We start from the raw sequence: 27623 nt of genomic DNA, 5'->3' as shown, positions 1-27623 counted from the left end.
TGGAATATCCTATCGTGTGTTCGTGGCTTAAGTGACATGGACAGTTGTGGCTTGTGTATTTTCCTGTCCCTCCTCCAATCAGAGCGCAGAGTGTAGAAGTCACCTCAGGTCACATCCAGAAGCTGCCACGTGTCACTGCTAAAAATAGCCCAACACAGGCTGTGAACGGGCAGAAAATAGCCCAAATCTCTGCCAGGTCCCCGGATGTAAGAAATCCCAATACCACCAATCACAGCGGATCTCTCACTATTCACATTCCCAGCACATAATCAGAAGCCAACCTGTTTAATGAATGGCTGCTGGTGCACAGGCAGGGGTGGGCATTCCTCCCCCGTGTGTCCTCTGCACTGTTCTGGGAATGTCACACGATAATGGATTTGTTTAGTTTTGATGGAAATGCAGCCAGCGGCTCAAACTGGCTGGAGCGAGGATCAGCCAAACAGCGATCCGGCCACAGTCAGCTACACAGAGCGCGCCCCCGCAGCCCTGCGCGCTTCTGAGGATTCCCCGTCTTCATTCTTTAGCTGGGAGCGCGCACGCAGTCCGCGCTGTGTTTGTGCTGACGTCATGTTCTCGCCCAGCAACGCGAGCGGGATCGCGAATGGCGGCGCAGAGAGGGGAGTTCAAACCCAACGGAGGCTCGTCCAGCCCGTGACTCGGCAACATGAAGAGGATGAAGAGCGCCAGGGGCCCCGCCGGCTCGGGGGCGGAAGACGAGGAGGGGCCACACTCTGACTTGGCCGATGTAGAGGGTGAGAGAGGCGGGGAGCGGCTGTCACCGGCGGGCGGCTGGACCTGTCACCGGCCGGGGGCGACACTGCCTGACAGGAGCCTGGGAGAGAGGGGACACTGCGGGGCCCTGACTGGAGAAGATAGCCAATACCGCTAGGGGCCCCTGAAATAGGAGGATAGCCAATACTACTAGGGGCCCTACACCCAACTATGGGGCCCCTGAATCAGGAGGATACCCAATACCATTAGGGGCCCTACACCCGACACTGGGGCCCCTGAACCAGGAGGATACCCAATACCATTAGGGGCCCTACATCAGACACTGGGCCCCCTGAATCGGGAGGATAGCCAATACCATTAGGGGCCCTACATCAGACACTGGGCACCCTGAATCAGGAGGATAGCCAATACCATTAGGGGCCCTACACCAGACACTGGGGCTCCTGAATCAGGAGGATAGCCAATACCATTAGGGGCCCTACACCAGACACTGGGGCTCCTGAATCAGGAGGATAGCCACTACCATTAGGTCCCCTTCACCCGATACTGGGGCCCCTGAATCCAGAGGAGGGCCAATACTACTAGGGGCCCTATGCCCAACATTGGGGTCCCTAAATCAGGTGGATAGTCAATACCACTAGGAGGCCCTACACCAGACACTGGGACCCTGGAATCAGGAGAATAACTGATACCACTAGAAGGTCCTGTACTCAACACTGGGGCCCCTGAGTGGAGAAGAGGGCCAGTACCTCCAGGGGCCCTACACCTAACGCTGCGACTGTTGACATTGCAGGATAGCCAATACCACTAGCCATGTCCCTGCACCAAACACTGGGGCCCTAACCACTAAGGGTCCTACTGCCATCATTGGGCCCTTGACTAAAAAAAGACAGCCAATACCACTAGGGGCCCCACACCCAACACTGTTGCTGTTGACTAAATAGATTGCTAGAGAAAAGCTATACCCACACTCAACTGGTCTATAAACGTGCCAGTTGCTGGAGACCGGTGCTCCTGGCAGGAATGTTAACTTCCAAAGCATGAATCCGTAAGACGTGTAAGCCTGCAACCCGGTATCCTTCAAAGTCCCTAATCTTTATTAAGCCCCATACACACTATCAGATTATCTGCTGAGTTTTTCCTTCAGATTTATCAAAACCATGTAGTGCAAGGGCCTGCCTGATTGCATACACATTGAAACTCCTAAGGTTTGACCTCATATTATATGGTTTTGGTAAATCTGAAGGAAAAAGTCAGCAGATAATCTGATAGTGTGTATGGGGCTTTTGGATACATCTTAAAACGGCAGAGTGCGGGCAGCTGTAGCCTAATAAAGATTTTGTGGTTTGGAGGATACCGGGTTTCTGGCTTACTAGGAGAATTATTTTAACACTAAAGCCCATGACTTCAAGCAGGTAGATATCACTCGCAACACTTCCTATCCTAAACCTTACTGAGGGGTACGCAGTACAACAACACTGGAACCTATGACAGAACACTAGCTGTCTCCTGATCTCTAGGGTCCCTATACCCAACACTGAAAATTAATGACCAGGACAATAGCGGTCTACTCATTGCTAGGGTCCCTAATCTTAATACTGGGGCCCATGACTTGACAATGGAATTTTACCCATTGCTTGGGTTCCTATATTCAACCTGGAACCCATGACCTGGATGATAATGTCCCCTCTTTGAGAGGGTCCCTAAACCCAACACTGGAACCCATGACGAGGATAATGACTCCTCTTCAATAGGGCCCCTTTATCCAACACTGGAACCCATAACCAGGACAATAGTGGTCTCCTAATTGCTATGGTCCCTATACCCAACACTTTAACCCATGACCGGGACAACAGATACCCAACACAGGGACCACAACAGGACAATGGCTGTCTCCTTATCACTAGGGTCCTTATACCCAGGACAATAGTAATTTCCTCTTCGATGAAGTCCATATACCCAACACTTTAGCCCATGACCAGGACAATAGAAGTCTTCTCTTCGATAGGGTCCCCATAACCAAAGCAGGGCCCATGACAGGACAATGGCTGTTTCCTCATTCGTAGGCTTCCTATACCCAACACTGGAACCCATGACCAGGACCGTAGCAGTGTTTTTATTGCTAGGCTCTTTATAACCAACACTGGGGTCCATGATCAGAACAATAGCTGTCTCCTGAAGCGGTTACATTCAGGGCATGCCAGTAATAACTGTTACAATTGCTTGTACCCTCAACAGACTTGCCAGGCTTTCAAATGGCTGTTGTCATAACGGATCACATGTTCAGCTCCATGATACCTATGGCTCAAACGGAGGCTAAGATGGCACCTTCTTTGTCTGTAAAGGATAGGAGGGTTTACTTCCTCCGTACCCCACATATGAGCGTTTCTTTATGTTGCAACAATGCATTGTCTCTGTGCTTTGTGTGTGTCAATCCATCTTTTATGAGCCCCTATTGCACAGCCACACTGTAAACACACCTGACCTTTTATCGCATCATAACACATACATGTGCCCTGAAGTTAGAAGCTGATTGGCTATCCTGCACAGCTGCATTAGATTTTGCACACTCCAGTTTTAGTAAATGTGCCCTATTGTGTCTGGTACAGAAAATTATGGGAAATTTACAGCTATAGTCAAAACAGGAATACGGCTTCATTCACATGGGTGTACTGATTTGTATTCTCATGTGAAGATCCATCTTCAGCTGCCCTGGATCCCTAGATGTGTTGTGCGGGGGGGGGGGGGGGGGTATGCAGGCAGACGGATGAATATCAATTAACACTGTCTGTCTAGGTGTTGATCTGTGCATTGGACCCACGCGGATGTACACCGTGGGATGCGTGTGGAGGTCCATGCAGACGGCTGCCTGTCATTGATGTCAACAGGCCCCCCCCTTCACTCCCGTACATCCCGGGGGGGGCTAAAGACAACCCTTCTCACAGGCATATGGATCAGTACACCTCTGTGAAATAGGACCTAAAGGGAGAATATTCTAGTGAAGCACCTATTCCAGTGACCACTAAGATTACCCTTCCTCTAGTGAGAATTATCACTTCCTTTGGTCTCTGTGAGGTCTATAAACAACTGAATCTAATGGGGCTCTTAACCATTCCTTACAATACATAAAATAAAAGTTTGTGCTTTATATATACTAAATGTATCATAAATACAGCCATTCAAAAATGATAGTCGCTCACCTATCATTGCTGTTCCGTGAGTCCTTATTATGAACATATAGAACATGGAAAGATAAGTTTTCTGTATAAGCAGCACTAAGGCCTTGCCTTGCACGATGAACATTCTAATGTGCAGGATAAGGGAGCTGAAGGTGTTAAGATACAGATCACATAGAGAAGACATGGTGAGGATGAGATGGAGAGGAGGGGGCCTGGACGGGATAAAAATATGATCTCACAATTGGGTAACGCCCCTCACTATAAATCTGATGCTGCCTTCATTCTTTTAATTGTTCTTGATTAAAACTCTCTTCCCTCTGTTATCACAGGAAGGAGACCGCTCTCAAATGTAGACACTTGAGTGTTTACATTTGTGATTGGCCATCACAGCAGCCACGAGGTGCAGAGTCACTCCGATCCGCTCGGTACATTGTCTGTGATGTGAGCTGTCTAACGACCGGTCAGATCCTGGCCGCCTCAATGTGTTTTCTGGATTGAGTGTTTTAAACGGCACTCCACTATTTTAAAACGTGTGGTGGCAGTGAAGTCGTTTAACAAACAGTATGTGGTATCACCCTGAATGTAGTGAAGGCACCTGAGGAAAATTGAGCGCATGTCAGCTGTGTGATGAGGCTTTTTCATGGTGTAGCAATTAGGCCTGAGAGGGCAGCGGTCACCAAGATGGCTGCAATCTCTGAAATTTGGTGTTGCCCTTTGGTAGCATATTGTGAACATGGTGTATGAATCACAAGAGTTTCCTAATAAATCTTGGTTAGACTAACGTGTGTGTATATATGTATTTTAACTGTGTATTTGTGGTTTGGGTGAAGGTTGGTTTTAGGCTGCATTCACACCAGAGACCGTTTTCAAGCAGAAAATCGTGTGAATTTACCGTGATTTTGCGGCGTTTTTTACCGCTATTTGCTGGGTTTTTGTGCAGGGCAAAAGGTCACCAATGTTAAAAGAAGAAAAATGCCCAAATCCGGAACTTGTTTGAGCTTCAGGCGTTCGGCTTCAGACGACATGGAGTGGAGAAGTGAACCATCTCCATTGAGAATAATAGATTTTTTTTCCCCCCTCTAGCGTTTTGTAGCTTCAAGCTACAAAATGCTCAGGTGTGAATGGGGTCTTAAAGCTGACCATATGCATGCCATTTTGAACTTTCAATTCTTTTTTTTTTTTTGCTGAAATCGTAAAGCAAATCGTACACTTAGTGATTGTTTAGGCCTTGTTGCACATTGTGTACTATACCCGATGCCCACTCAGGGCCATGTTTATCCACACGGGGATCTACAGGTGTTCCATGCAGGCAGTCACATTGGTGTCTTTCGGACACAGCGGCTGTGTCCCAATATGAATTCTGTGCAGGTGCGTGTCCCCAAACTCTCATTACTCACTGTCTGCATTAGGGGACATGCACCCACACAGATGTAATGCATATTGGGACACAGCTGCTGTGTCCCAATAGACTTTAATGGGACTACCTGCATGGAACACCTGTAGATCACTGTGTGAATAAACATGGCCCTGAGCGGGTATACGTTATAGTACACCCCACGTGAACAAGTAGATGGAATTGCAGCTGCCTTGATTGAGCTGGGTGGAAAAGTTTGCTTTGTCAGAAATTGCCATAGTGTTTTTTGTTTCCAACTTGATATGTTTGATTTTTCAGTAAACTGTATTCCCGTTTTAACCACTTGCTGACCACACTATAGCCAAATGACAGCTACAGCGCGGCTGGCCAGTTATGGGAGGCCGTCATATGACGTCATCCAGTGATGGTCCGGACACTGCTGATCAGATTGGGGTGATTGATTGTCCAATCACAGCTGATCACAATGTAAACAGAAGCTGGTTATTGGCACTCATTTCCTCATGCTGACAGCATTGAAGAGAAGAGCCGATAAATGGTTTGTGTAAAAGGGACATGTACACTGATAATCAGAGCGCGGATTATCAGTGCAGTTCCAACAGTGCTACCTCATCAGCGCACATCGGTGAAGGAGAACAATAATCTGTTTGCAAAATTTTATAACAAACTATGAAAAAGGTGTGTGTGTTTTTTTTGTTTTTTTTTTTCCCCCATTTAGAAAACAAGTAAAATATCCAGCAGTTAAATACTGCCAAATCGAAAGCACTGTTTGTGTGACCAAAATACGAAACGTTTGGGTGCAAGTGTTGCATGACTGCGCTATTGTCATTGAAAATGTGGCAGCTCTGGAAGCTGAAAATTGGCCTGGGCAGGAAGGGGTTAAGTGCACTGTAGGCAAGGGGTTAAATTCATTGCATGAAGTTAATTTCACAAAGAAATTTTGGTGGTCAATTAAACACATGGATTGTAGACTGCTTAGTCTCCAGCAATTACTTATGATCATGTTTGAGATTCCTGATGGCTGAAGTCATGCCTTCTTTATATTACATGTCCTATTGCCAAGGGACTAGATGCAAAACCATAAAATTCGCTTGTGTATATACACCTGTCTCCAATCCTAGCATTTTGTATAGTTCTGTAATTGGCTCATATCAAAGGCCATTCTTGTCAAACACAGACATATCTATTTGGAAGCAGCTGCATACATACTAATCGAAATGCAGTGAAAGGCTGGGTTTGACCTGCTTTGCCTACATTTTGGAAATGCTGTTTCCAAAGAAATGTAGTGCAGTGGAAACCGGGTCAAGCTTCTGAACTGTTATCGCTCCATTAAAGTCATTTGCTGGTGTGCACACCACATGCATAAAATGGCCATGTTAAAGCTCCACGTTCGTGTCAATTTGGGCTGTTGGCAATGGACGTGACTTTTTAGAAAGGCAAACGTGAAGTGCTTTTAGAATTTAGCTTTCCCTGAGCTGACTACAGCTATGTGAAATCCAATTGGTTGCTGTGGATTCCCATTAGGTTTTTTTTTTTTTTTTTTTTTTTTTTTTTTGCTTTGTTAAAACATTTTATTTTGTTTTGAAATATGAACAGTGGAAAGAATTGTGTGCAATAATCATAACCCATAATTTAATCAAGTCCTTATTCTTGTTCGCTGCTGGATTCCTAAGCGTTGTTACTGAGACCTGTTTTTATATTGAGGTAAAATTCAAAATTTCGCAAGTTTTTTTTTATTTTTTGTATTTCACAATTGCGCTGTTAGAGAAAAAATGTTTTGTATATAAAAGTATGGCCATGTCTTACTGCACTATGATGGTGAAATCTATAGTGCCTTGAAAAAGTATTCATACTCCTTGAAATTTTCCATATTTTGTCATGTTACACCCAAAAAACGTAAATGTAATTTATTGGGATTTTGTGATAAACCAACACAAAGTGGGACATAATTGTGAAGTGGAAGGAAAATGATAAATGGTTTTCAACTTTTTTTTTTTTTTTTTTACAAATATCTAAAATGTGGCGTGCATTTGTATTCCGCCCCCTTCCGGCTCCATGCACACTGAAGCTCAAAAAAGCTTTTTCTGGACGCCAGATTGCTGACAGAAAACGCTGGTGGAAAAACATGCCTTTAACAGCGTTTTGTACTAGCGTTTATGGGCGTTTTTCAATAAAAATACATAGAGGACATTCCAAACTCCCACAATGCATTGAAAAAATTGAATGCCGAACACTAACGTGTGTTTATGAGCGTTTATCGTTCTTTTTTTTTTTGTTTTTTTGGCTGTGAAAAACTGCACTTTGAACGCGAATTTCTGGCGTTCAGAAAAAAGCCCATAAACTCCACTGCTCATTAAAGCTAAAAAACGTCCATGTGTGCATGGACATGTAGGCTAACATAGAGTGGAGTTTATGGGCTTTTAAAAAAAAAAAAAAAAACGTCCAAACTCCAATAAACTGCAGTTTATGAGCTCCAGTGTGCATGGAGCCTTAGGTCCGGTTCACACTGAGGCAGCACGACTTGCAGCGCGACTGCCTCAGGCAACCTGGACGTGACCGCTGCGGCGACTTGCAAAACGACTTCTGTATAGAAAACAATGCAAGTCGCCCCCCAAAGTCGTACAGGAACCTTTTTCTAAGTCGGAGCGACTTGTGTCACTCCGCTTAGAACAGTTCCATTGTACAGAACGGGACGCTACTTGTCAGGCGAATAAGTCGCCTGGCAAGTCGTCCTAGTGTGAACCGACCCTTACCCTAACTAAAATCTAGTGGAATCAATTGTCTTCAGAAGTCACCTAATTAGTTAATTGAGTACACCTGTCTGTAATTTAAAGTGGAAGTTCATGCAAAAACTAAAATCCCTGCATCTATTGCCACCAACATTCTAACACTAACCTCTCTAGCCCTGAAAAGAAAAAAAATCAGTATACCTACCTTTTCTGCAGGCGATCCGACCCAGTCTCCAGAGGCGGAAGCTCTGCTGAGTACACGTCCGACAACGGCCGTGGAATCGATGGGACGTGACGTCGCCCATAGTTACTATGGGGCTTCCGTTGACAGATGTGTCCTCTGCACCCGCCGCCACAGCTTACAGCTCAGCATAGGATCAGAGCTTCCGCTGCTGGCGATCAGGTCGGATCACCTGTAGAAAAGGTATGTATACTAATTTTTTTCTTTTATGGACTAGACAGGTTGGTATTATAATGTTGGTGGCTATAGTTGCAGGGAGTTTAGTTTTTGCATGGACTTTCACTTTAATCTCCGTATAAATACAACTGTTCTGTGAAACCGTCAGAGGTTTGTTACAGAACCATAGTGAACAAACAGCATCATGAAGGCCAGGGAACACACCAGACAGGTCAGGGAATGAAGTTTAAAGTAGGGTTAGGTTATAATAAAAAAATATCCCAAGCTTTGAACATCTCACGGAGCATTGTTCAATCCATCATCCGAAAATGGAAAGAGTATGGCACAACTGCAAACCTACAAAGACATAGCCATCCACCTAAACTGACAGGCCGGGCCATGGAGAGCATTAACCACTTAAGGACCGCCTCACGTGATATACTTCGGCAGAATGGCACAAGCACGTACAGGTACGTTGCTCTTTAAAAGCCCAGCCGTGGGTCACGCGCCACCGGCGGCACACTCGTGACCCGGTCCTGAGCCCTGTGGCCGCGGACCCGATCACCGCCGGTGTCCCGTGATCGGGTCACAGAGTTGAAGAACGGGGAGAGGTAAGTGTAAACAAACCTCTCCCCATGCTTCCTAGTGAGCTTGTCACTGATCGTCTGTTCCCTGTCATAGGGAAAAATGATCAGTGATGTCACACGCCAAGCCACGCCCCCCTACTGTAAAAAATTCACACTTAACCCCTACACTGCCCCCTAGTGTTAACCCCTTCACTGCCAGTGACCTTTTACAGTAATCTGTGCATTTTTTATTGCTGTATTAATGCCAATGATCCCAAAAATGTGTCAAAATTGTCTGATGTGTCCGCCATAATGTCGCAGTCACAATAAAAATCTCTGATCGCCGCCATTACTAGTAAAAAAAATAATAAAAATGCCATAAAACTATCCCCTATTTTGTAGACACTATATAACTTTTGTGCTTATTGCGTTTTTTTTTTTTTTTTTTTTTTTATATATATATATATTACCAAAAATAGAATACGTATTGGCCTAAACTGAGGAAAAAAACGTTTTTTATATATTTTTTGGGGATATTTATTGTCAGGTCACCTGACAGATGCACTCCGTAGGAGTCGGAAGTGCACCGCTAGGTAGTGGACCTTAGGACTGACTGCTGCAGATTGTACCCAGGGAGATTCAGGACACAAGTCTACAGGATCACTAAACGGATCCCAATGGGAGCTGGAGCATAGATTCCCCAGGGCGTGGAGTCTAAGAGCCAGCGGGTGTTCGCCAGAGCCTCCAGTGGTGAGGATGGACTTCGCTGCAGTCTGGCTCCAGGTCGCGGCCCCTAGGGTCTCGCAGCTCACGCTCACAGTAGACTACAGGAGAAGGAAGCAGCAGGCTGGAACAACAAGGATAGTAAGGGGATAAGGCTGAGGTTAGGGCAACTAGCAGACAGGAACAACAGAGTACACGTCAAAGGTTCAGGGTCGGGACGTGCCAAAAGGTCAGGGTCACAAGCAGACAGGAATCATTGAGAACACGCCAAGGTTGGTAACAGAGACAAACATAGAGCACATGGCAAGCAGAAAACAGGAGGCCAAACACACAATGGTTGATCAGCACTGTTGGCTTGCAGTGCACAGGTTAATATAGGGTTCCCTGATAGGGCCTGGGGTGGAGCCATGCTTAGAGGAGAGGTTATAAAAACCACCAGGTGGAAGTGGCTGGCCTCTTAGTCTGAACACATGAGGGGAGGTAAGCAAACAGGAAGATCACTGCATAACCATGACATTTATTATAGCAAAAAGTAAAAAATATTGCTTTTTTTTTTTTTTTTTTTAAATTGTTGCTCTATTTTTGTTTATAGCACAAAAAATAAAAACCGCAGAGGTGATCAAATACCACCAAAAGAAAGCTCTATTTGTGGGGGGAAAAAAAGGACGCCAATTTTGTTTGGGAGTCACATCGCATGACTGTGCAATTGTCAGTTAACCAACGCAGTGCCGAATCACAAAAAGGGGCCTGGTCCTTTAGCTGCAAAATGGTCCGGGGCTTAAGTGGTTAATCAGACAAGCAGCCAAGAAGCCCATGGTAACTTTGGAGGAGCTGCAGAGATTCACAACTCAGATGGGAGAATCTGTCCACAGGACAACTATTAGTCGTGCACTCCACAAATCTGGCCTTTATGGGAGAGTGGCAAGAAGTCCCATTTGCAGTTTGCGAGAAGCCATGTGGGGGCCCAGCAAACACGTGGAAGAAGGTGCTCTGGTCAGATGAGCCAAAAATTGAAATTTTTGGGCAAAAAGCAAAACACTATGTGTGGCGCAAAACTAACACTGCACATCACCCTGAAACCAGGGAAGCTGGTCAGGGTTGGGAAGATGAATGGGGTTAAATATAGGGCAGTCTTAGAAGAAAACCTGGGACAGAGGTTCACCTTCCAGCAGGACAATGACCCTAAACATACAGCCAGAACTACAATGGAATATTGATGTGTTAGAATGGCCCAGTCAAAGCCCAGACCTAAATCCAAATGAGAATCTGTAGCAAGACTTGAAAATTGCTGTTCAGACGCTCTCCATATAATCTGACAGAGCTTCAACTACTTTGCAAAGTAAAATGGGACGAAAATGTCAGCCAACTGTGTGTGTGTGGTGTGTGTGTGTGTGTGTGTGTGTGTGTGTGTGTGTGTGTGTGTGTGTGTGTGTGTGTATATATATATATATATATATATATATATATATATATATATATATATATATATATATATATATCAGGGCTCGACAAACCCCGGGCGCCAGATCGCATTGGCGACTAGAATTTGTGATCTGGCGCCTGGGGCAGCACAGCGGGGGTATCCTGTCTCCTTCCACCCCCCCCCCCCCTGGCGTGATCGTGTCGGGCCGCGCCGCCGCCGGCCGGTAATTGAGGCCGCGGCTTTGAGGCCTTCTGTGGTCCTATGTTTAGTTCTGTAATCTGGCGCCATCTAGTGGTGGCTGTTGGTATGACAGCCAGCGATGCTAATGAAGCTTTCACTGCCCACCCATCTCACCTTTACTTAGAATAAAAAAAAAAAAAAAAATGTGTGTGTGTGTGTATATATATATACATATATACATACATACATACATACATACATACATACATACATACATACATATATATATATATATATATATATATATATATATATATATATATATATATATATATATATATATATATATATATATATGTATGTATGTATGTATGTATGTATGTATGTATATGTTTAGGAGTTCTAACAACCTAGAGAATAAAATGGTGGTCGTTGCAATACTGTCTGTCACACCGTATTTGTGCAGCGGACTTACAAGCGCATTTTCGGGGAAAAAGTCTTATTTTTTTTAATTAAATATAACAGTAAAGTTGGCCCAATTTTTTTATATTGTGAAAAATAATGTTACACCGAATAAATTGATACCCAACATGTCACGCTTCAAAATTGCGTCCGCTCATGGAATGGCGACAAACTTTTAGCCTTTAAAATCTCCATAGGCGACGTTTAAAAAATTCTACAGGTTGCACGTTTTGGGTTACAGAGGAGGTCTAGGGCTAGAATTATTGCTCTCGCTCTACCGAAACGCAGCGATACCTCATGTGTGGTTTGAACACCGCTTTCCTATGCGGGCGCTACTCACGTATGCGTTCGCTTCTGCACGCAAGCTTGGCAGGACAGGGCGCATTTAAAACATTTTTTTTTTCTTATTTTAACTTTTTATTTTTTCACGGTGCTTTTAAAAAAAAAAAATTGTCACTTTTATTCCTATTACAAGGAATGTAAAAATCCCTTGTAATTGAAAAAAACAGGACAGGTCCTCTTAAATATATGAGATCTGGGGTCAGAGAGACCTCAGATCTCAAATTTACACTAAAATGCAATAAAAAAAAAATAAAAAAAAATTGTCATTTGAAAAAAAAATAAAAAATAAAATAAAATGTCCCTCTAAGAGCTATGGGCAATGACATGGAGACAGGTGGGGGGGCCGCGCTATCCTCCCCTCACTCGTCTCCATGTCAGGCCAGGGACAGGTCTGGATTGCCGTTACCGACCCGGCTCCTAACTTTTTTAGCTGGCTCCTAGATTCCAAGCAAATTTGTCAAGCCCTGATATATATAGTGTTTTTTTGGATGCATCTTTCACTTGTGCAAAATGCACTACATATGCTTCCACTGCTTATTCATTCAAGTTTTTTATTGAACCAATAATGCACCGTGTTGCGTTTACAGCTGGGTTCACATATATGCAAATTTGATATATTTTGAACTACATCCAATTTGCATGACAAGTGAACCGGCAGCTGTCTCTATGAAGCGTTTTTAAAGAATCCTGTATGTTTTTGAGTCCAGTTCGAGTGCAATTTCAAGTAAAATTTGCACCTGACTCCTTTTAAAAATTGTGCTGAAATCACAGACGGACGTGTGTGAACTGAGCCGAGAGAGTCCCTGACCCTTTCCAAAAACGCATAAATGTGAACATGTCCTATAGAAAACCACGTTAAATGCAATTATGCAAAATGCTCTAAACTCATAGATGTGAACCAGGGTGAATATAAATCAATGATTTAAAAAAAAAAAAAAAAAAACTTTTTTTATTTTTATCACATTTATTTAAATAAAATGCTTTTGGAGTAAAAATCTAAAGATTTTCTATTTGATATGTTAATAATTTTGTTCAGCATGAAATGGAGCTTAGTTATGTAGCATGAGGCTGTATATTCTGCAATATTTACATTTTTGGTAAACACATTTAATGAATCCAAGCTCTGCAAGCTGAGATAACATGCCCTGCATTGATGCATTCACACAATTTCACAGTAACCATGAGATGAAACAAAGTTGAAGAATATTTCTTTATCCCATTGTTTTGCAAATCTATGTACATTACAAACTGTATGATTGAATCAGTTTTGATAACGCTTTTTTACTAATCTGACTTATTATGAGCTTATTATTCTAAATAGGAAACCTTAATTTTGTTTGCAAATATTAAAGATTCTAACTACCAGTAAGAATAAATCCTTATATTTAAAGAGCACCTGTCATTTCAGATCCATCATGGCAGCGCCTGTTAGTGGGCATCCACTCACCTGCTACCGCCACGTCCCTCACCTTGCTGTGTCACCGCTACATCACCAGCCGTCCCATTAAAGTGAATTGAACTGTCGGTCAACAGCGGTTCAGAGGAGCAGCAGTTGGGGACAGAGATGACGGTTGCTCTTTAAAAAAAGTGTGATTTAAATCAAGTTGATTTATATAAAGCTATTTTACTAGTGATTTAAACCATGATTTTAAATCTACTTTATTTAAATCAAATCCACCCTGACCAGGTCTAATTGTTGTTTTTTTGGGTGGGGTTCTCTTTGTTTTTCCCCCACAAATTTTATCTATTTGAACCAAGATTTTTTTTTCTACTTTTTGTTTGTGCATACACGTTGTTTTTTTTTTTTTTTTTTTTCCTGAGCATTATCAATGGCTGGACATATAACTTGAAAAATCGTGCAAAACTAATAATAAACTGTCTCCTCTGTTTACTTCTAGTTCTGGTCCTGCATGTCATGTTGGACCCCCCCCCCCCCCCCCAGTACAGACTCCTTGTTCCGATCAGTGCTTTTCACTGTTGTCTTGTGCAGGAGTATTCCCAGTTTAACGGGTTCCCAGTTTAACCCCTGAATGTGAATTCATCGCCTCCCCCCTCCATTGCTTTTTTTCATCTGTTACCCTCCCTGTGTGACTACACTAACTTCCCATCCTGCTAAACCTAAAATATATCTATCTATTTCGATATATTGCTTGTTGGATGTTTCTGGATTAATGCTAAATATACAAGGAAAAAACAATCCTGAGACAAGATTTTTTTTTTCAATATATATTTAGAAAAAATATGCGCCAAAAGGTAGCCTGTCATTGCTATTCTTTATTTTTTGTTTTTGTTTTTGTCTTTTATTTATTTTTTATTTACTTTTTTGTTTTTCCATTCAGCTGCTGTCCTTTCAGCACTAGGAGGCCTACAGGGGCTGCCAGTTACTTCCTGATCCAAACAGTGTCCTACTGACTCATTCTCTGTAATCTGGGCTTTCTAAACGTGCTACAATTGTATGTTTAGCATCGCTCTCTACCAGTTTTCTGCAAGAGGTTTCTTCTACAAATATTGCTGAACACTGTGTGATAAACTGGGTTTACTTAGTTGTACTTGCAGAACAAATATTAATTGGTAAACCTTTTTACTGGTTGAGAAAGCAGCTTGCTAAAATGATATAAATGCTGCCTGTAATCGGATTTTGTAGCTAGGCATTGCAATGTAACATTTTAAAATACTGTTTTCTTTATTTCTATTTTGTTACTTGTATAGGGGATATACTTTTAAGAAAGCTGTACTTATTTTCCTGTCAGTGTACTGTCTGTATGTGTGGGATTTGCATAGAATGCCAAAAAAAAGTGGGGGGGGGGGGAATTGCTTTGTTTTTAAGTCTATAGGTAAAAGCTTAACCACTTGAGCTCTGGAAGGTTTTACCCTCTTTATGACCAAGCTATTTTTTGCTATGTAGCACTGAACTACTTTTGGTTGAGCTAGATGGACTTTTTTTATATATATTGTAAGGCTGGCCGCAGGCCAGCCTGTATTTGTGGGAGGAGCCCGGGTGCTATTTAAGCCTCCCTCCCTGGCTGTGACGACGTCCGTGACTATTTCTGGGTCACGACTTCACTTCCGGTATCGTGGTTTCCGGTTTGCGTTCCAGCCATGGTTCTTGCAAACCGCAGCACCAGGCCTTTCGTGGAGCGAGGCGGACGGGCTGTTGGACTGGCGGGAGGTAGGTGGCGTTGGGGGGGGGGGGGGGGGGGGGGAGGATGGCACTGACAACATCGGTGGTGCGGATGGCGCTGATGGTGGGGCTTATTCCATGTGTGAAGACCATCACTGGTGGATCATTTGGGGGCATGTTTCTGGCCCACGGGAAGGCATATCCACTTTCAGCACGGCCGCCGTTCCGTGGGGGGCACGTCCATCAGGGGAGATAAAGCCCCCCCCGCACAAGCTGGCTTGGTCAGTCTGCTGTTCTTTTCCATCAGGTACATTGCTGGTTCTGTGTCAGGGTACAGGGGAGTGCCCCAGTCGCATGTGTCTCAGCCATGCCAGGTACTCGCACAGTCACTCATGCGACAGGTGGGGTTCATCGGCCATGGGTGGTGCCATGGAGCAGTTCATCACAGCATTCTCTCAAAGTACGCGTTAGTGCTTGTTCATTCATTCATTCGTTCGCATCACTCATTCAGGTCCTAAGCACGGCGCATGTGGTTAGCATTTTTCCTACACATTTAGGATTCCTCATCAGTCGTAGGTTGACGGGGTCATGGCGGGGGCAGCTACTTAGCTGTCTGGTGGTCTTACCGTGGGGGGGAGGGTCGTTGGGGGGGGGGGGGGGGGTGGGGGTGGAACTGCTTGGCATCACTGGGGGCATCTCAGGGCGGTCAGGCGCATGCAGGGGCGTTTGGGGCATGCTGCATGGTCATTGTGGGCTCAGTCGGTGAGGGGGGTGGGGGTGTTGGGGGGGCATCTGATGGCCATCCAGGCTTTGTACCTTTTTTTTTCAAGGTTTCACGTTTGCTCCACAGGTTCTGTTCCTAGCTCAGGCGTTGTATGATTGTCAGGAAGCCGTGCTTTGATTTTCTGTCCGTGTTAACTCATGTTAGGTACATTACCTTGCGGGTGACTCGTTCGTCTCGTCGCAACTTTTCGCAAACAGAAGGTGCGTGTGTTTCTTTCAGGTTTCATGGGTTCTTTACATGGGGCAGGTCAGGTTTCATCTCGTTTTAGATCCTTACGGGCCAGGATTCACTTAGTTTTCATAGGTTTACAGGCTCGCGGCCAACATTTCATACGTTGCACTTCACTTCATACGCTTATTTCGGTACCCACCACGCTCTGTGGGTATTTTGTTCTTAGCCCTGAGTGTTCGTTATTAATTTACCTGTTGTAGCGCCGCAGGTTGCTCGGGCTTTCTCAGCACACTCATTCAGGTATGGGGGTGGGGGCGCTTCAGGTTTTCATTCATGCGCTGATTGTTACATGATTACATCCTTGGCATGGTTAGGTCCGTACTTTCAGGGAGAGAGGGGGGGAGGGGGTCGGGTCGGTATGTAGTTTCTCATGTTCTTGTGCTTTTACCACAGATTCATCATGTCACATGTATCTGAGAGTGACGAATTTGCGTTCATTCCGCCATCTGTCACCGGGGGGTCTGTGCATGGCAGCACACCTTCATTAAGGAGCTGGACGGTGCCCAGGCTCACGGCAGAACTTCGTTGCAGGGGAATTTCTTTTCCAGCTACTGCCAGGAAGGCTGAACTTTTTAGACTATTGCAATCCAGCACGGGTCAGCCACTCCCCGATAACAGCATGTCGCAGGTTTCGGTGCAGAATTCTCTTACGCAGATTCATGCTTTATTGAACACATCCACTTCCATGTCCCAGATGCAGGATAGAATGGAGGTGGTGGAAGCGCATGCGGCCAGAACGCAGGCGCTTCCTGTGTCCCCAGCTCCTGTCCTTTCTGGTGCTCTCACAGGTAACATGGCCGTTTCCCTGCCTATCACAGCTCCATCACCGTTGGCAGCTCCCCCATCTGTGTCACCGTCTCACTTCATTCCTGCCAATTTGAAGAGAGACATTTTGGATGGGAAGGATGTGAATCTAGCCTCCTTACTAATTGCATCGCAAGACATTACTGAGAACAAATCTTATGCTTGCAGTGAGGTGTCGGTTGTGCTGAAAGTCAAAGACCCCAGACTCAATCGCAAACTCAATGTGGCTGAGTTTGTGCTGGCTTTCGGCATCTTCCGGGACATCATTTGCGCGGTCAGTCCGGATAGGAGGGTGGAGTTGGATCTATATCTCCACAAGGTGGTAGATCTGGCTCACAAGTATGGGGGTTGCAGTTTCTATGACTACCACCGTTCCTTTTCGGCCAAGGTGGTGGCCACTTGGACTCAGTTCCAGGTGGTCATGTGTTGGAGCAACGTTGACATGGAGCGTTTTTGCAGACATTTTGCCAATCAGAAGTCCCCGGTATGCAGCTCCTGTCAGTCTTCAACGCATACCGCTGCTTGGTGTCCTGTGGTTGAGCCCCCGGGTCCGTCAGGGGTTAGCAGACAGGGGGTTGGTGTTTCTTCCACGGGTCCTTCAGGCCAGGTGGACAAGCTGGGTAGGACCATTCATTTTTTAGGGAAATCGCAGGTTTGCAACAATTTTAATCATGCTGGCTGCAATTACAATCAGTGCAGACTCCTGCATGTGTGTTTTAATTGTTTCCGGGCTCATCCCAAATCGTCCTGCATGGTCAAACCATTTGGGACCACATGACTAGACCGGGTGAATGTTGCTGCTTTAGGGGGTTATTTAGAGGATCACCCATCCACGGTGGTCAGGGATTTTCTGTTGAATGGCTTCACGGTTGGGTTCCACACAGGGTTGATCACGTTGCCTACGGAAACGTTTGAGTGTAGAAACCTTGTGTCTGCTGACCAACATGCCTCATTAGTTGATCAATTGTTGGGTGTAGAAGTTGCCAAAGGTTTTGTGATCGGGCCTTTTTCTTCCTCTCCGTTCGGCATGTGGAGGGTTAGCCCCATTGGGGTTGTATGTGGCAAATTTTCAAATAAATACCGTCTCATCTACGATTTGTCCGCTCCTCATTGTTCACGCATTCCTAGCATCAACTCACTGATTCCTTCGGAAGAGTTTTCTTTGAAATATTCTTCGGTTGATTCAGCTTATTCTTCAGTTGGGTCAAGGGGACTGGTTATCCAAGGCGGACGTTGCTGATGCGTTCAAGTTACTCCCAATCAGTGCGGCACTCTGGCAATGGCATGGCATCAGGTGGCGGGACTGTTATTATTTTGCCACAAAATTAACTTTTGGGGCCAAAAGCAGTCCCTGTTCGACATTTTCGCCCAGGCTCTCCATTGGATCCTGGGTCATCACAAAGGCTGCCAGGGAGTGGTGCACTATCTCGACGATTTTTTGCTCGTGGAGGATCCATCCAGGGCTCCTAGGGACCTGCAGTATCTCATGGATTTGTTCACAGAGCTGAACGTGCCATTGGCTGTCCACAAAGTGGAAGGTCCCGCCAAGGTCATACATTTTTTAGGCATCACGCTGGATTCCAGGCGCATGATTGCAAGTTTGCCCAAGGTGAAGCTGGACAGAATACGTCTGACCATCCATGCGTTTGTTTGTTCTTCCGTCTGTTCAAAAAAGGAGTTGCAGTCACTCTTGGGCATGCTCAATCATGCGATGCGAATCATTCCGCAAGGCAGGGCTTTTGTTTCCAGACTTTTGGCCCTCTTGCCCCTTAGCCAGGATGCGGACGCTCGTGTCAGCTTGCAAGCTGACGCACGCGCTGACCTGATCATGTGGGATCACTTTCTGCGGGACTGGAATGGCATTTCATTGCTGGTGCCGCAGCCTTCCAGCTCTTCACCCAGGGTGTTCTCGGATGCAGCGGCGTCAGGAGGGTTTGCGGCCATGTGTGGGGTGGAATGGCTGGCTGGTCGTTGGCCTCGGGAGGTGTTTCAGTTACCGAAATTTGCTCAGACTTCGGCTTTATTTGAAATCTACCCAATTGTGGCTGCAGCTGTCACTTGGGGGCCGGTCTGGACGGGAAGTTCAGTTATTTTTGTCACGGACAATCAGGCCACGGCCAACATCATCAACAAAGGCAGGTCAGGGTCCCTGGCCATCATGGCCTTCATGCGCAGATTGACATGGTTGGGGTTGACTCACAGGTTCCATTTTCAGGGGGAATTCATCAGTGGGGATTTCAACAGGGCGGCCGATGCTTTGTCACGTTTCAAATTCAGTCAATTTTTCTTACAGCATCCGGAAGCAGAACGGTTGGGCAAGCCAGTCCCTCCTTTTTGCCTTCTCACCATGGACTGACAAGATTCTGGACACAGGCGATCGGTTTGGCCAACGCATCCTTGTCCAGCAATACGTTTAAAGCCTGCTCCACGGGGTGGAGGAGTTTTCTCAGGTTTTTGAGGTTGCATCCTTCTAGCAGCCCGTGGGATATCCGTTCTGTCATGGCATTTGCGGCCTATTGCCACAGCGAGTTGGCTTTGTCCGCCTGTACCATCAAATCTTATCTCGCAGGCATTCAGCATTTTAGGTCCATCCAAGACCCTGCTAGTCCGTCCATTTTTGCCACTCACCCTCTCAAAGCCTTGCTGAGGGGTGTGCAGAAATCTCAGGGTCAGGCCCGGGCGGCCAGGCTGCCCATTTCCGGTTGGATGGTTCGGGACATTTCAGATTTACTTTCGGCATCCCCTTTTGGCGTAGGTCCCAGTCTTGTGATCAAAGCAGCGGTATATTTAAGTTTCTTTGGGTTCCTCAGACCAGGGGAGGTGTCACGGGTCAGCAATCATGCACCTTTTCTGTCCAAGGGTAGTCTTAGCAGGTTCTCGGACCACTTCGCTCTACAGCTTAACAATAACAAGACCAAGCAGGTGGGTCAGGGTTATGTAGTTAAGTTCTATGGTACCAGCAGTAGGTGGTGTCCACTCCAGGTACTTGATGCGCTTGGCGCGTTTTTTGCGGCATCTCCTCAGCACAGCCCGTTGTTACCATTTCCATCCGATCCATTGACATCCAAACAGTTCATGACACATGTTAGGTTGTTAATCGCCAAGTTGGGGTTGGACCCCAAATCATTTACAGGTCATTCATTCAGAATCGGGGCAGCATCTGCCGCGTCCAACAGGGGGTGCCCCCTCATATCATTAAGCACATGGGGCGCTGGAATTCCTCCTATTTTAGCAGGTATATCCCCGATCCACAGGAAGAAGTCAGCAGGGCGTTCGCCTCTTTGTTAAATGAATCTCGGTTTGTGCAGCACCATTAAACACTCTATTTATTCACCTATCCACGTGTCTTTTTGCCCTCTTCAGGTATACTGACCTACAGGCCGAGGCACAATGCAGGTCTTAGGTTGCTCTCAGGTGTCGAGGAGGGCTCTGATTACAAGTTGTAAGGCTGGCCGCAGGCCAGCCTGTATTTGTGGGAGGAGCCCAGGCGCTATTTAAGCCTCCCTCCCTGGCTGTGACGACGTCCGTGACTATTTCCGGGTACCCACCCTCCCGGTTTCCCACTTTCTCGGTATTTACAATCAAGCAGGTTGTCAGAAATCCGTCCGTTCTGTGCGATCGGGTCTCCGTACGCGCACGCGCGTTCGTGCCACGGGTCGTCGTGGGCACGCGCGTCTTCAGACGCGCGCGGGTGCACGCCGTTCGTATCTGCGCGCGGCACACGCACGTGTGCGCGTTAGCGCGATTGGCGCCAGTGGCCCTTTTTAAAGGCACAGCTGCAGATGTTCTGTGCTGTTCGTCTGCAGCTAGTACCTGAAGCTATCTGTTATTCTGCCTGAACCCTACCTGATACCTGACCCGGCTCCGTTTGACTCTGCTGACCTCTCCTGCTCCTATCCCGGCTTGTTTGACCGTTCTTGGACTGATACCTGTTGCCGAACCCCTGCTTGTTATCTGATTCTTCTGCTGGCTCCTGCTTGCTTCTGTGTCTGCTGCTTCCTCATCCAGAGATCCATCCGGGCCAGCCTCTGCCTCTCCAGATCCGTGTACCACGGCCTGTTGCCAATCTCCACCGGCTGCCTTCTTGCTACAGAGAGCTCCTGCACCTGAAGATCTCCATCTTCCTAGCACCTGCTGCTGCATCTGGCCGGACGCTCCTACCCCGCTGTGCTCCTGTCCCTCTGTTCCCACTCCAGAGAGACTTGAACCAGAGTCGTAAGAGAGGTCTCCTTCCACCAAGTCAGACTCACCATCTGAAATCCTAACACAGGTATTCATACAGGGTATGCCCTCTTTTCAGGTATACTGACCTACAGGCCGTTGCACAATGCAGGTCTTAGTTAGGTTGCTCTCAGGTGTCGAGGAGGGCTCTGATTACAAATATATAATATATAAAAAAAAATGTATACAAGGTTTTTTTCTTTTGGTGATCGATCCCCACTGGGTTTTTATTATGTAAGGGGGGGGGGGGGGGATACTTTTTTTTGCTATAAAACATATCCTATAAGTTTTATTTTTTTATTTATTTATTTTTTTTAATCTAATTTTTTTCATACTATTCTGCTACATCATGTAAAGACATTTTAGTTAAAAAAACAAAAAACTACCAGTAAGTGTATATTTGCACGAAAGTTATATCATCTACAAACGATGGGATATATACACTGCAGAGATAAATATAAATATATTTATCTCTGCATTTTGAATCACTGCTGTGCTGGCTGCTATCCTTGCACTTTTGTATATTTCACTTTGTGGGATATATACACTGGGTTTTTTTTTCCCTTATACTAGTAATGGTGATCAACAACTTTATAAGTGGGACTCTGATAGTGCGGCCGGCAATCTGACAATAACTGCCGTTGACACTGTCACTTTACTATTGACACTGGCTGGGAAGGGGTTAACATTTAGAGGCAATCAAAAGTGGCTAACTGTGTGCCCAACGTCATGTAATGCGTGCACAGTGTACTATTTTTACTAAACGATGTGCTGATTTTTACTCCATTTGCAGGGAGAGGGAAAAAAGTCACATCACTGCCCTCTGTAGAAAGCTTTCTGTTTACCAACACAGAGCTCTCTTCTGTCATTTGCTCAGCCGATCGGCAGATTCTGGCCATAAATCATTGCCCGGGACCCGTTGATTGGCTTGTGCTGTAGGGAATGACAGCGTAGCAGGAACTAGCACCCTACCCTAAAATACTGGATCACGTTCATGTATGTTGTCCTGCTCAGCGGGGCCGCTCTGCTGCAGTAAGTCAGCTTAAGCACTTGCAGACCGCCTACGGCAGAATTCCTAGCACAAAAACTTTCATTTTTAATATTTTCCTCAACACCCACAAAGCATATAAATCTACTTTTATGCACCAAATGCAGATATTATCTTGCAAAAGTAGCATTGACCTCCTCACTGTGCAGAGAGCAGAGCTGTAGGAGAGACCCCACAAGCTCCGCCCATTGCAGGCTGCCTATAGAGAACTATAGGAAGGGGTGGAGACCAGACCAGTCACACTGCATAAGGAGAGAGAGCAGTGAGCAGACTTTATTACAGGAAGCTCCAGCACAGAGGCAAAGGGGTTTATTTACTAAAGCTGGAGAGTGCAATATCAGGCTCACATCTGCATATAAACCTATCTGCTTCCAGGTTTTATTGCCAGAGCTTAACTGAAGAAGCTGAGGTTCTAAGCGGATTGGTTTCTCTGCAGAGGTGTGCCTGATTTTGCACACTCCAGCTTTTTTTTTTTTTTTTTTTTTTATATTTTTATTGAGTTTAAGACATACAAACAGACAATCAACAGGTAACAGTAAACATGCCAAAGCATTGGGACTAGACCCACGCAGGGGTCAGTGGGCTGCTTCCAACATTATTGATCTACGGCTGTAGCACGTCCACAAGAACAAACAACTAACTTAGTGCTGGGTTGGCTCCCGCTCAATTGAGATAACTAAGGACCTAATTCTTCAGTCGAGCCCCAAGGGACTATAAAAGAAATGAAATAAACCCATATCAGAGGCTACAATATATATAAAAAAGTAAATAAAGAAATAAATCGATACTAATCACCTACTGCAGCAAAATCGCATCCACCCGTAGAGTGGCATTATGTACATGCTCAGTTTGCGGATGCTGTGGAGGCCTCAGCCAGCCACCTGGCCCACAATCTCGTGTATTTTGTGGGGCATCCTCTATTATGGTAGGTTTCCCTATAGTGCAGTAGTACTTTATTGACATGTGTTTTCCACAACAATATTGACGGCGGGGCGTGCTTTTTCCAGCAGAGAGTGATCATTTTCCTGGCATAGAAAAGTAGGAGTCCTATCAGAGTTCTGTCCACTATCCTGGGGGCTAATTCTTCTACTAAGCCTAGAAGGCATATCCGCGGGGTTTGGGCTACGTCTATTCCCACCACTTCTTGTATTACAGATAGAACCTGTGACCAGTAGTTTTTAATTGCACACTCCAGCTTTAGTAAAAAAAAATCCCAGTGTGTCACACTGGATTACTGCACAGATCTGAAAGCAATACACAAAGCACACAAAGATTCATGTAAGTAAGCGCAACTCTTGTATATAGACATTTGTTTATATTGTAGTTACAATGAGAGTCTATTCTGACTTATTGTAGGGCATACTTTAAAGAAGACCTGTACTGTTCCTTCTGCTTGTCATTTTTGGGCACAGCTTCCAAAGGACTGATCACCAGTATTGCCTGCTGACTCCCTGCAGCTAGTCTTTTCCTCAGTACTGTTTTAAAGCGGCACTCCACCCAAAAATGGAACTTCCGCTTTAAGTACTGGTGACCCCCTGACATGCCACATTTGGCACAACTACTATGCGATGCATAGTAGTCCATTATGCTTTACCTTTGCAGGGAATCAAACACGCGTGCTCAGAACCAATGAAAAAGATCAAACAATACAGAAGTTGACCAAAGGTGGCAGTAAAGAGCAGAAAAACCACGTGATTTGGTGAAAGTTGGCTGAAAAATTCCTGCCGTGTGTATGCCATACAAGTTCACGGCCAATGCCCTTTGTACAAAAATCCACGGGGAAAGTTTGTCCAAAGTCTGATCGTGTGTATGAGGCTTTAGATCTCACACTGCAGATTTACAGCTTGGGCACCCTAACATACCAGGAGGTGCACTTCTCTATTTTCAGATGGATTTCTAAACAAAAAGTACATTACTTGTTTGGGCACAGTTAACATTCATACATGTTTCCCTAGACCAGTGTATCCCAGCAACAGTCCTCTAGTACCCCAACAAGTCATGTTTTCAGCATTTCCTTCACCTCACACAGGTGCTTTAAATCATTTTCAGTGTCTTGGTGTTTGGTAACTATTGTATCTAAGAAAAATTACCCAAACATATCCTGTTGGGGGGGGGGGGAGGTACTTGTGGACTGAGGTTTGGGAACTACTGGCCTAGAACATGCTAAATCATCACTTTAACTTTAATCACTTTAACGTAAAATTGCATAATCTGTTTTACAAGCTTTCTCTTCTGTATTTTTGCCTTTTGTAATAAATATAGTTATAAATGACCACTAGAAGGAGCTTCCTGGTTTGTTGCAATTACTCTATATTGGTGTCTGTCAACTTATGAGATAAAGGGGGGCCTCATATGCAGGCCTCTGGCCGCACATAATGTTCAATATATGTATTGCTTGAAAGGACTATCAGAAACTGCAGACCTAATAGAGGGAATGAGTGTCAGAGTGTGGGGGACAGTCTTCATTTTTGACTGAGGATATGATGCGGAATACAATCTGAAAAACTGGGAGCATGTTACCTGAGAATAGTAGAGATGAATGCTATTGCCCCAATTCATGTTCCCACTACAGGCTGCTGAAGTCTGAGGGCCCCAAGACTCTATAACATCTACACTTGGTTAGCACTTTCACCTAGCAGTGATAGGGTCACTGGTTCAAATCCCGACCACGACACCATCTGCCTGGAGTTTGCATGTCCTCCCTGTGCCTGCGTGGGTTTCCTCTGGGTACTCCGGTTCCTCCCACACTCCAAAGACATACCGGTAGGTTAATTATACCCTGTCTAAAAAATTGGCCAAAGAATGTGTTTGTAAACGCATCGGAACCCTATGGGGTAAAGGACCGCGCTATATCGCAGATGGACACAGGCGGCAAAGCGCCCTGAGGCGATTCAGTTTGCATAGATAGCGCTATACAAGTCACTCATTCGTTCAGTAGTGGATTGCAGCCTTTATGTACTACTGCAAATATGTAATAAATATGGTCCCTGCATATACAGTCAGTGTGTATGTATGTATGTGTGTATGTATGTGTGTGTGTGTGTGTGTGTGTGTGTGTATGTGTATGTATATATATATATATATATATATATATATATATATATATATATATATATATATATATATATATATATAATCTATTACATTTTGGAAAATTACACTGAAGTGTTTTTAAAACACAATGATCTCACAGGTTATTAAAGTGTGACTTCACCCAAAAGGGAATGTTCTGCTCTCCCGTCTCCTTTTACAATTACCACTGTTTCTTGGGGAGGGAGGGGCATGTACCTGATTTTGACAGGTACCCGCCGCTCCCCCACTTCGGTCAGATTGCCACCGTAAGCAGAGAGGAAGTCGGCAGATGCAGTATTTGTAGCTACTGACTTTTAATTGTTCAGGTGGAGACTGGAGCTCCACTTTAATGAAAAAATATTGGCAAGACTGTGCAGAGGCTCTGCTTCTTGGATATGGTGGCATCACCATATCTCCCTGGAAATCTGGTGGGACTAGCAGTGCCTTAAATCTCAGCTATTAGGCTGTAGACACGAGATGTACACTGCTATGCAATATGCAAGAACAAATGCCTCTTCCATGAGTTGGACAAAGGCTGCATCTGGTGTAGTGATTTTTGGTTGGCATTAGGTATTTTGACATCATGATTATGGTAACTTGGGCATTGGCTTGTTCTGTGTTCTCCCATCAGTGAGCTATTATGTTTTGCCATGTGTTAACATTTTCCTATACGGCTTTTGTCAGTTGTATCTGCGCAGATATTGCTAGAAATGAATCCACAGATTTGCACAAATGCTTTAATATTAACTATTTATGCTGCCTTCATTTTCACGCTAACACCTAATTCTCTTTGGGAATCTCTGTTCTTTCCAAAATGGCCTTTAAAAGCAGACTTTGCACAAACTCAGTTAGATCAGTATAACCTCTTTAGAGCCACTGGTAGGTAACACTAGAATGAGCATATTCTTCCACCAAGCACATCATTTCTGAGCTCTATGTATGTTAAAGTAGTGGCCAGGCAGCACAGTCACCCATGATTTGGGGAACCATGTTTAGAATGACAGCTGTCTTTCATGAGCTGATAACTCTCATAGCTTGGTAATATACTGCTCGTGCTTTATTTGGTGCACTACAATTTGTACCCAGTTGTTCCTTTCCATCAAGATGTATATTTTTATAAATTCAGAAAAACATTTTAGAATTCTAAGTGTTTTTTTTTTTTTCCCCCTCTAGATTCTTCTGCTAAGGCCCTTGTTAGTCTAAAAGGTAAGATGTTCATAGTTCCTAAATTTTCTTTGTAAGATTTTACTAAAAGCTGGATTATTTTTATAACACTCAGTTCCTGTCCCTAAGAATACATTGCTTTAGATAGAAATTTTAAAATAGGATGGTCAAAGCTTTTTTGGCCATACATCTCTTCCGGGTCACAAGAGTGCACTTATGCTCTCCTGTGACCCAGAGTCGATTCAGACTTTGGAAGGATCCTGACCATATTTTTATCCTCCCAGCTGCCTGGATGTCGGCTGTCTCTAGTACTTAGTGTGAGGTTGAGACCCAAAGCCAGCTTCACCCACAGCCCCTCCAGTGAGCACTAGAGGGGCAGATCGGAGAGCAATGACTAGAGTCCCTGCTCTCCACTCCAGGAAGTTCAAAAACTAAAACTGAGCATTCAGCGGTCATAGGATCGCTCAGTTCTCAGGGTTGGAGCCAACAGGGGACGGCTGCAGCATCACACCGATGCTGCAGCATAAAGGTCAGTATAGATTTTTTTTTTTCTTTCGTGGTCTGTATCTCGTTCACTGACTAATGCAAATTAATTTCTTTCCTGTTACCACGGGTGTTGGCAGGGGAACCCCCCCCCCCCAAAAAAAACAAAACAAACAAACGTCTCTTTTAAAATGGCGTGGGTTTTTTTTGCCAGCTTCATGCCTACCTAGATTGATGCAGCATCGGCCTGATGCTGCATCTGTCCCCCACTATCTCTGAGCTGAGAACCGAGCCAGCAAACACCTCCGATGGCTCAGTTGTCACAGATCCCCCAGAGGAGAGCTGCTGACTATCAGCAACTCTCTTCTGCTCCTCCATGCTCACTGGAGCACTGATCTATGGAGAGTGGCCATCTCAGTGGCTCGCTGAAAGGCTGACACGGCTATCGGTCCAGGCACCTGGCAGATTCAGACTTCATTATCATGATGCGGTGCCTGAGCTAGTTCCAGTGATGTCAGCTGAGAGTGGACTTCAGACCACTCTCTGCTGAAAATGGGTCACAGGATTGCAAAACGAATTTTACTCCTGTG

General features: G+C 45.1%; 1 protein-coding gene across 3 annotated transcripts in view; it reads left to right on the top strand.

Moving 5' to 3' along the window:
* The first annotated feature begins 549 nt into the window (after nucleotides 1-549).
* LIN9 (lin-9 DREAM MuvB core complex component) overlaps nucleotides 550-27623 on the top strand; it is an 85141-nt gene continuing 58067 nt past the window's right edge. For 2 of the 3 annotated variants that reach the window (XM_077485854.1, XM_077485853.1), the window contains exons 1-2: nucleotides 550-752; nucleotides 26560-26592. In XM_077485854.1, the coding sequence (XP_077341980.1) occupies nucleotides 665-752; nucleotides 26560-26592 (121 nt within the window). In that variant the 5' untranslated portion in view covers nucleotides 550-664. The remainder of the gene's footprint in view (nucleotides 753-26559; nucleotides 26593-27623) is intronic. The other variant, XM_077485855.1, reaches the window with a different exon arrangement.

This window comes from Lithobates pipiens, unplaced genomic scaffold (genome assembly GCF_037356315.1).
Source record: "Lithobates pipiens isolate NorthernLeopardFrog02 unplaced genomic scaffold, aLitPip1_a1.2 Scaffold_18, whole genome shotgun sequence".
Classification (NCBI taxonomy): Eukaryota; Metazoa; Chordata; class Amphibia; order Anura; family Ranidae; genus Lithobates; species Lithobates pipiens.
Note: the sequence above shows the minus strand (reverse complement) of the source record. Positions and strands in the feature narration are given on the sequence as shown.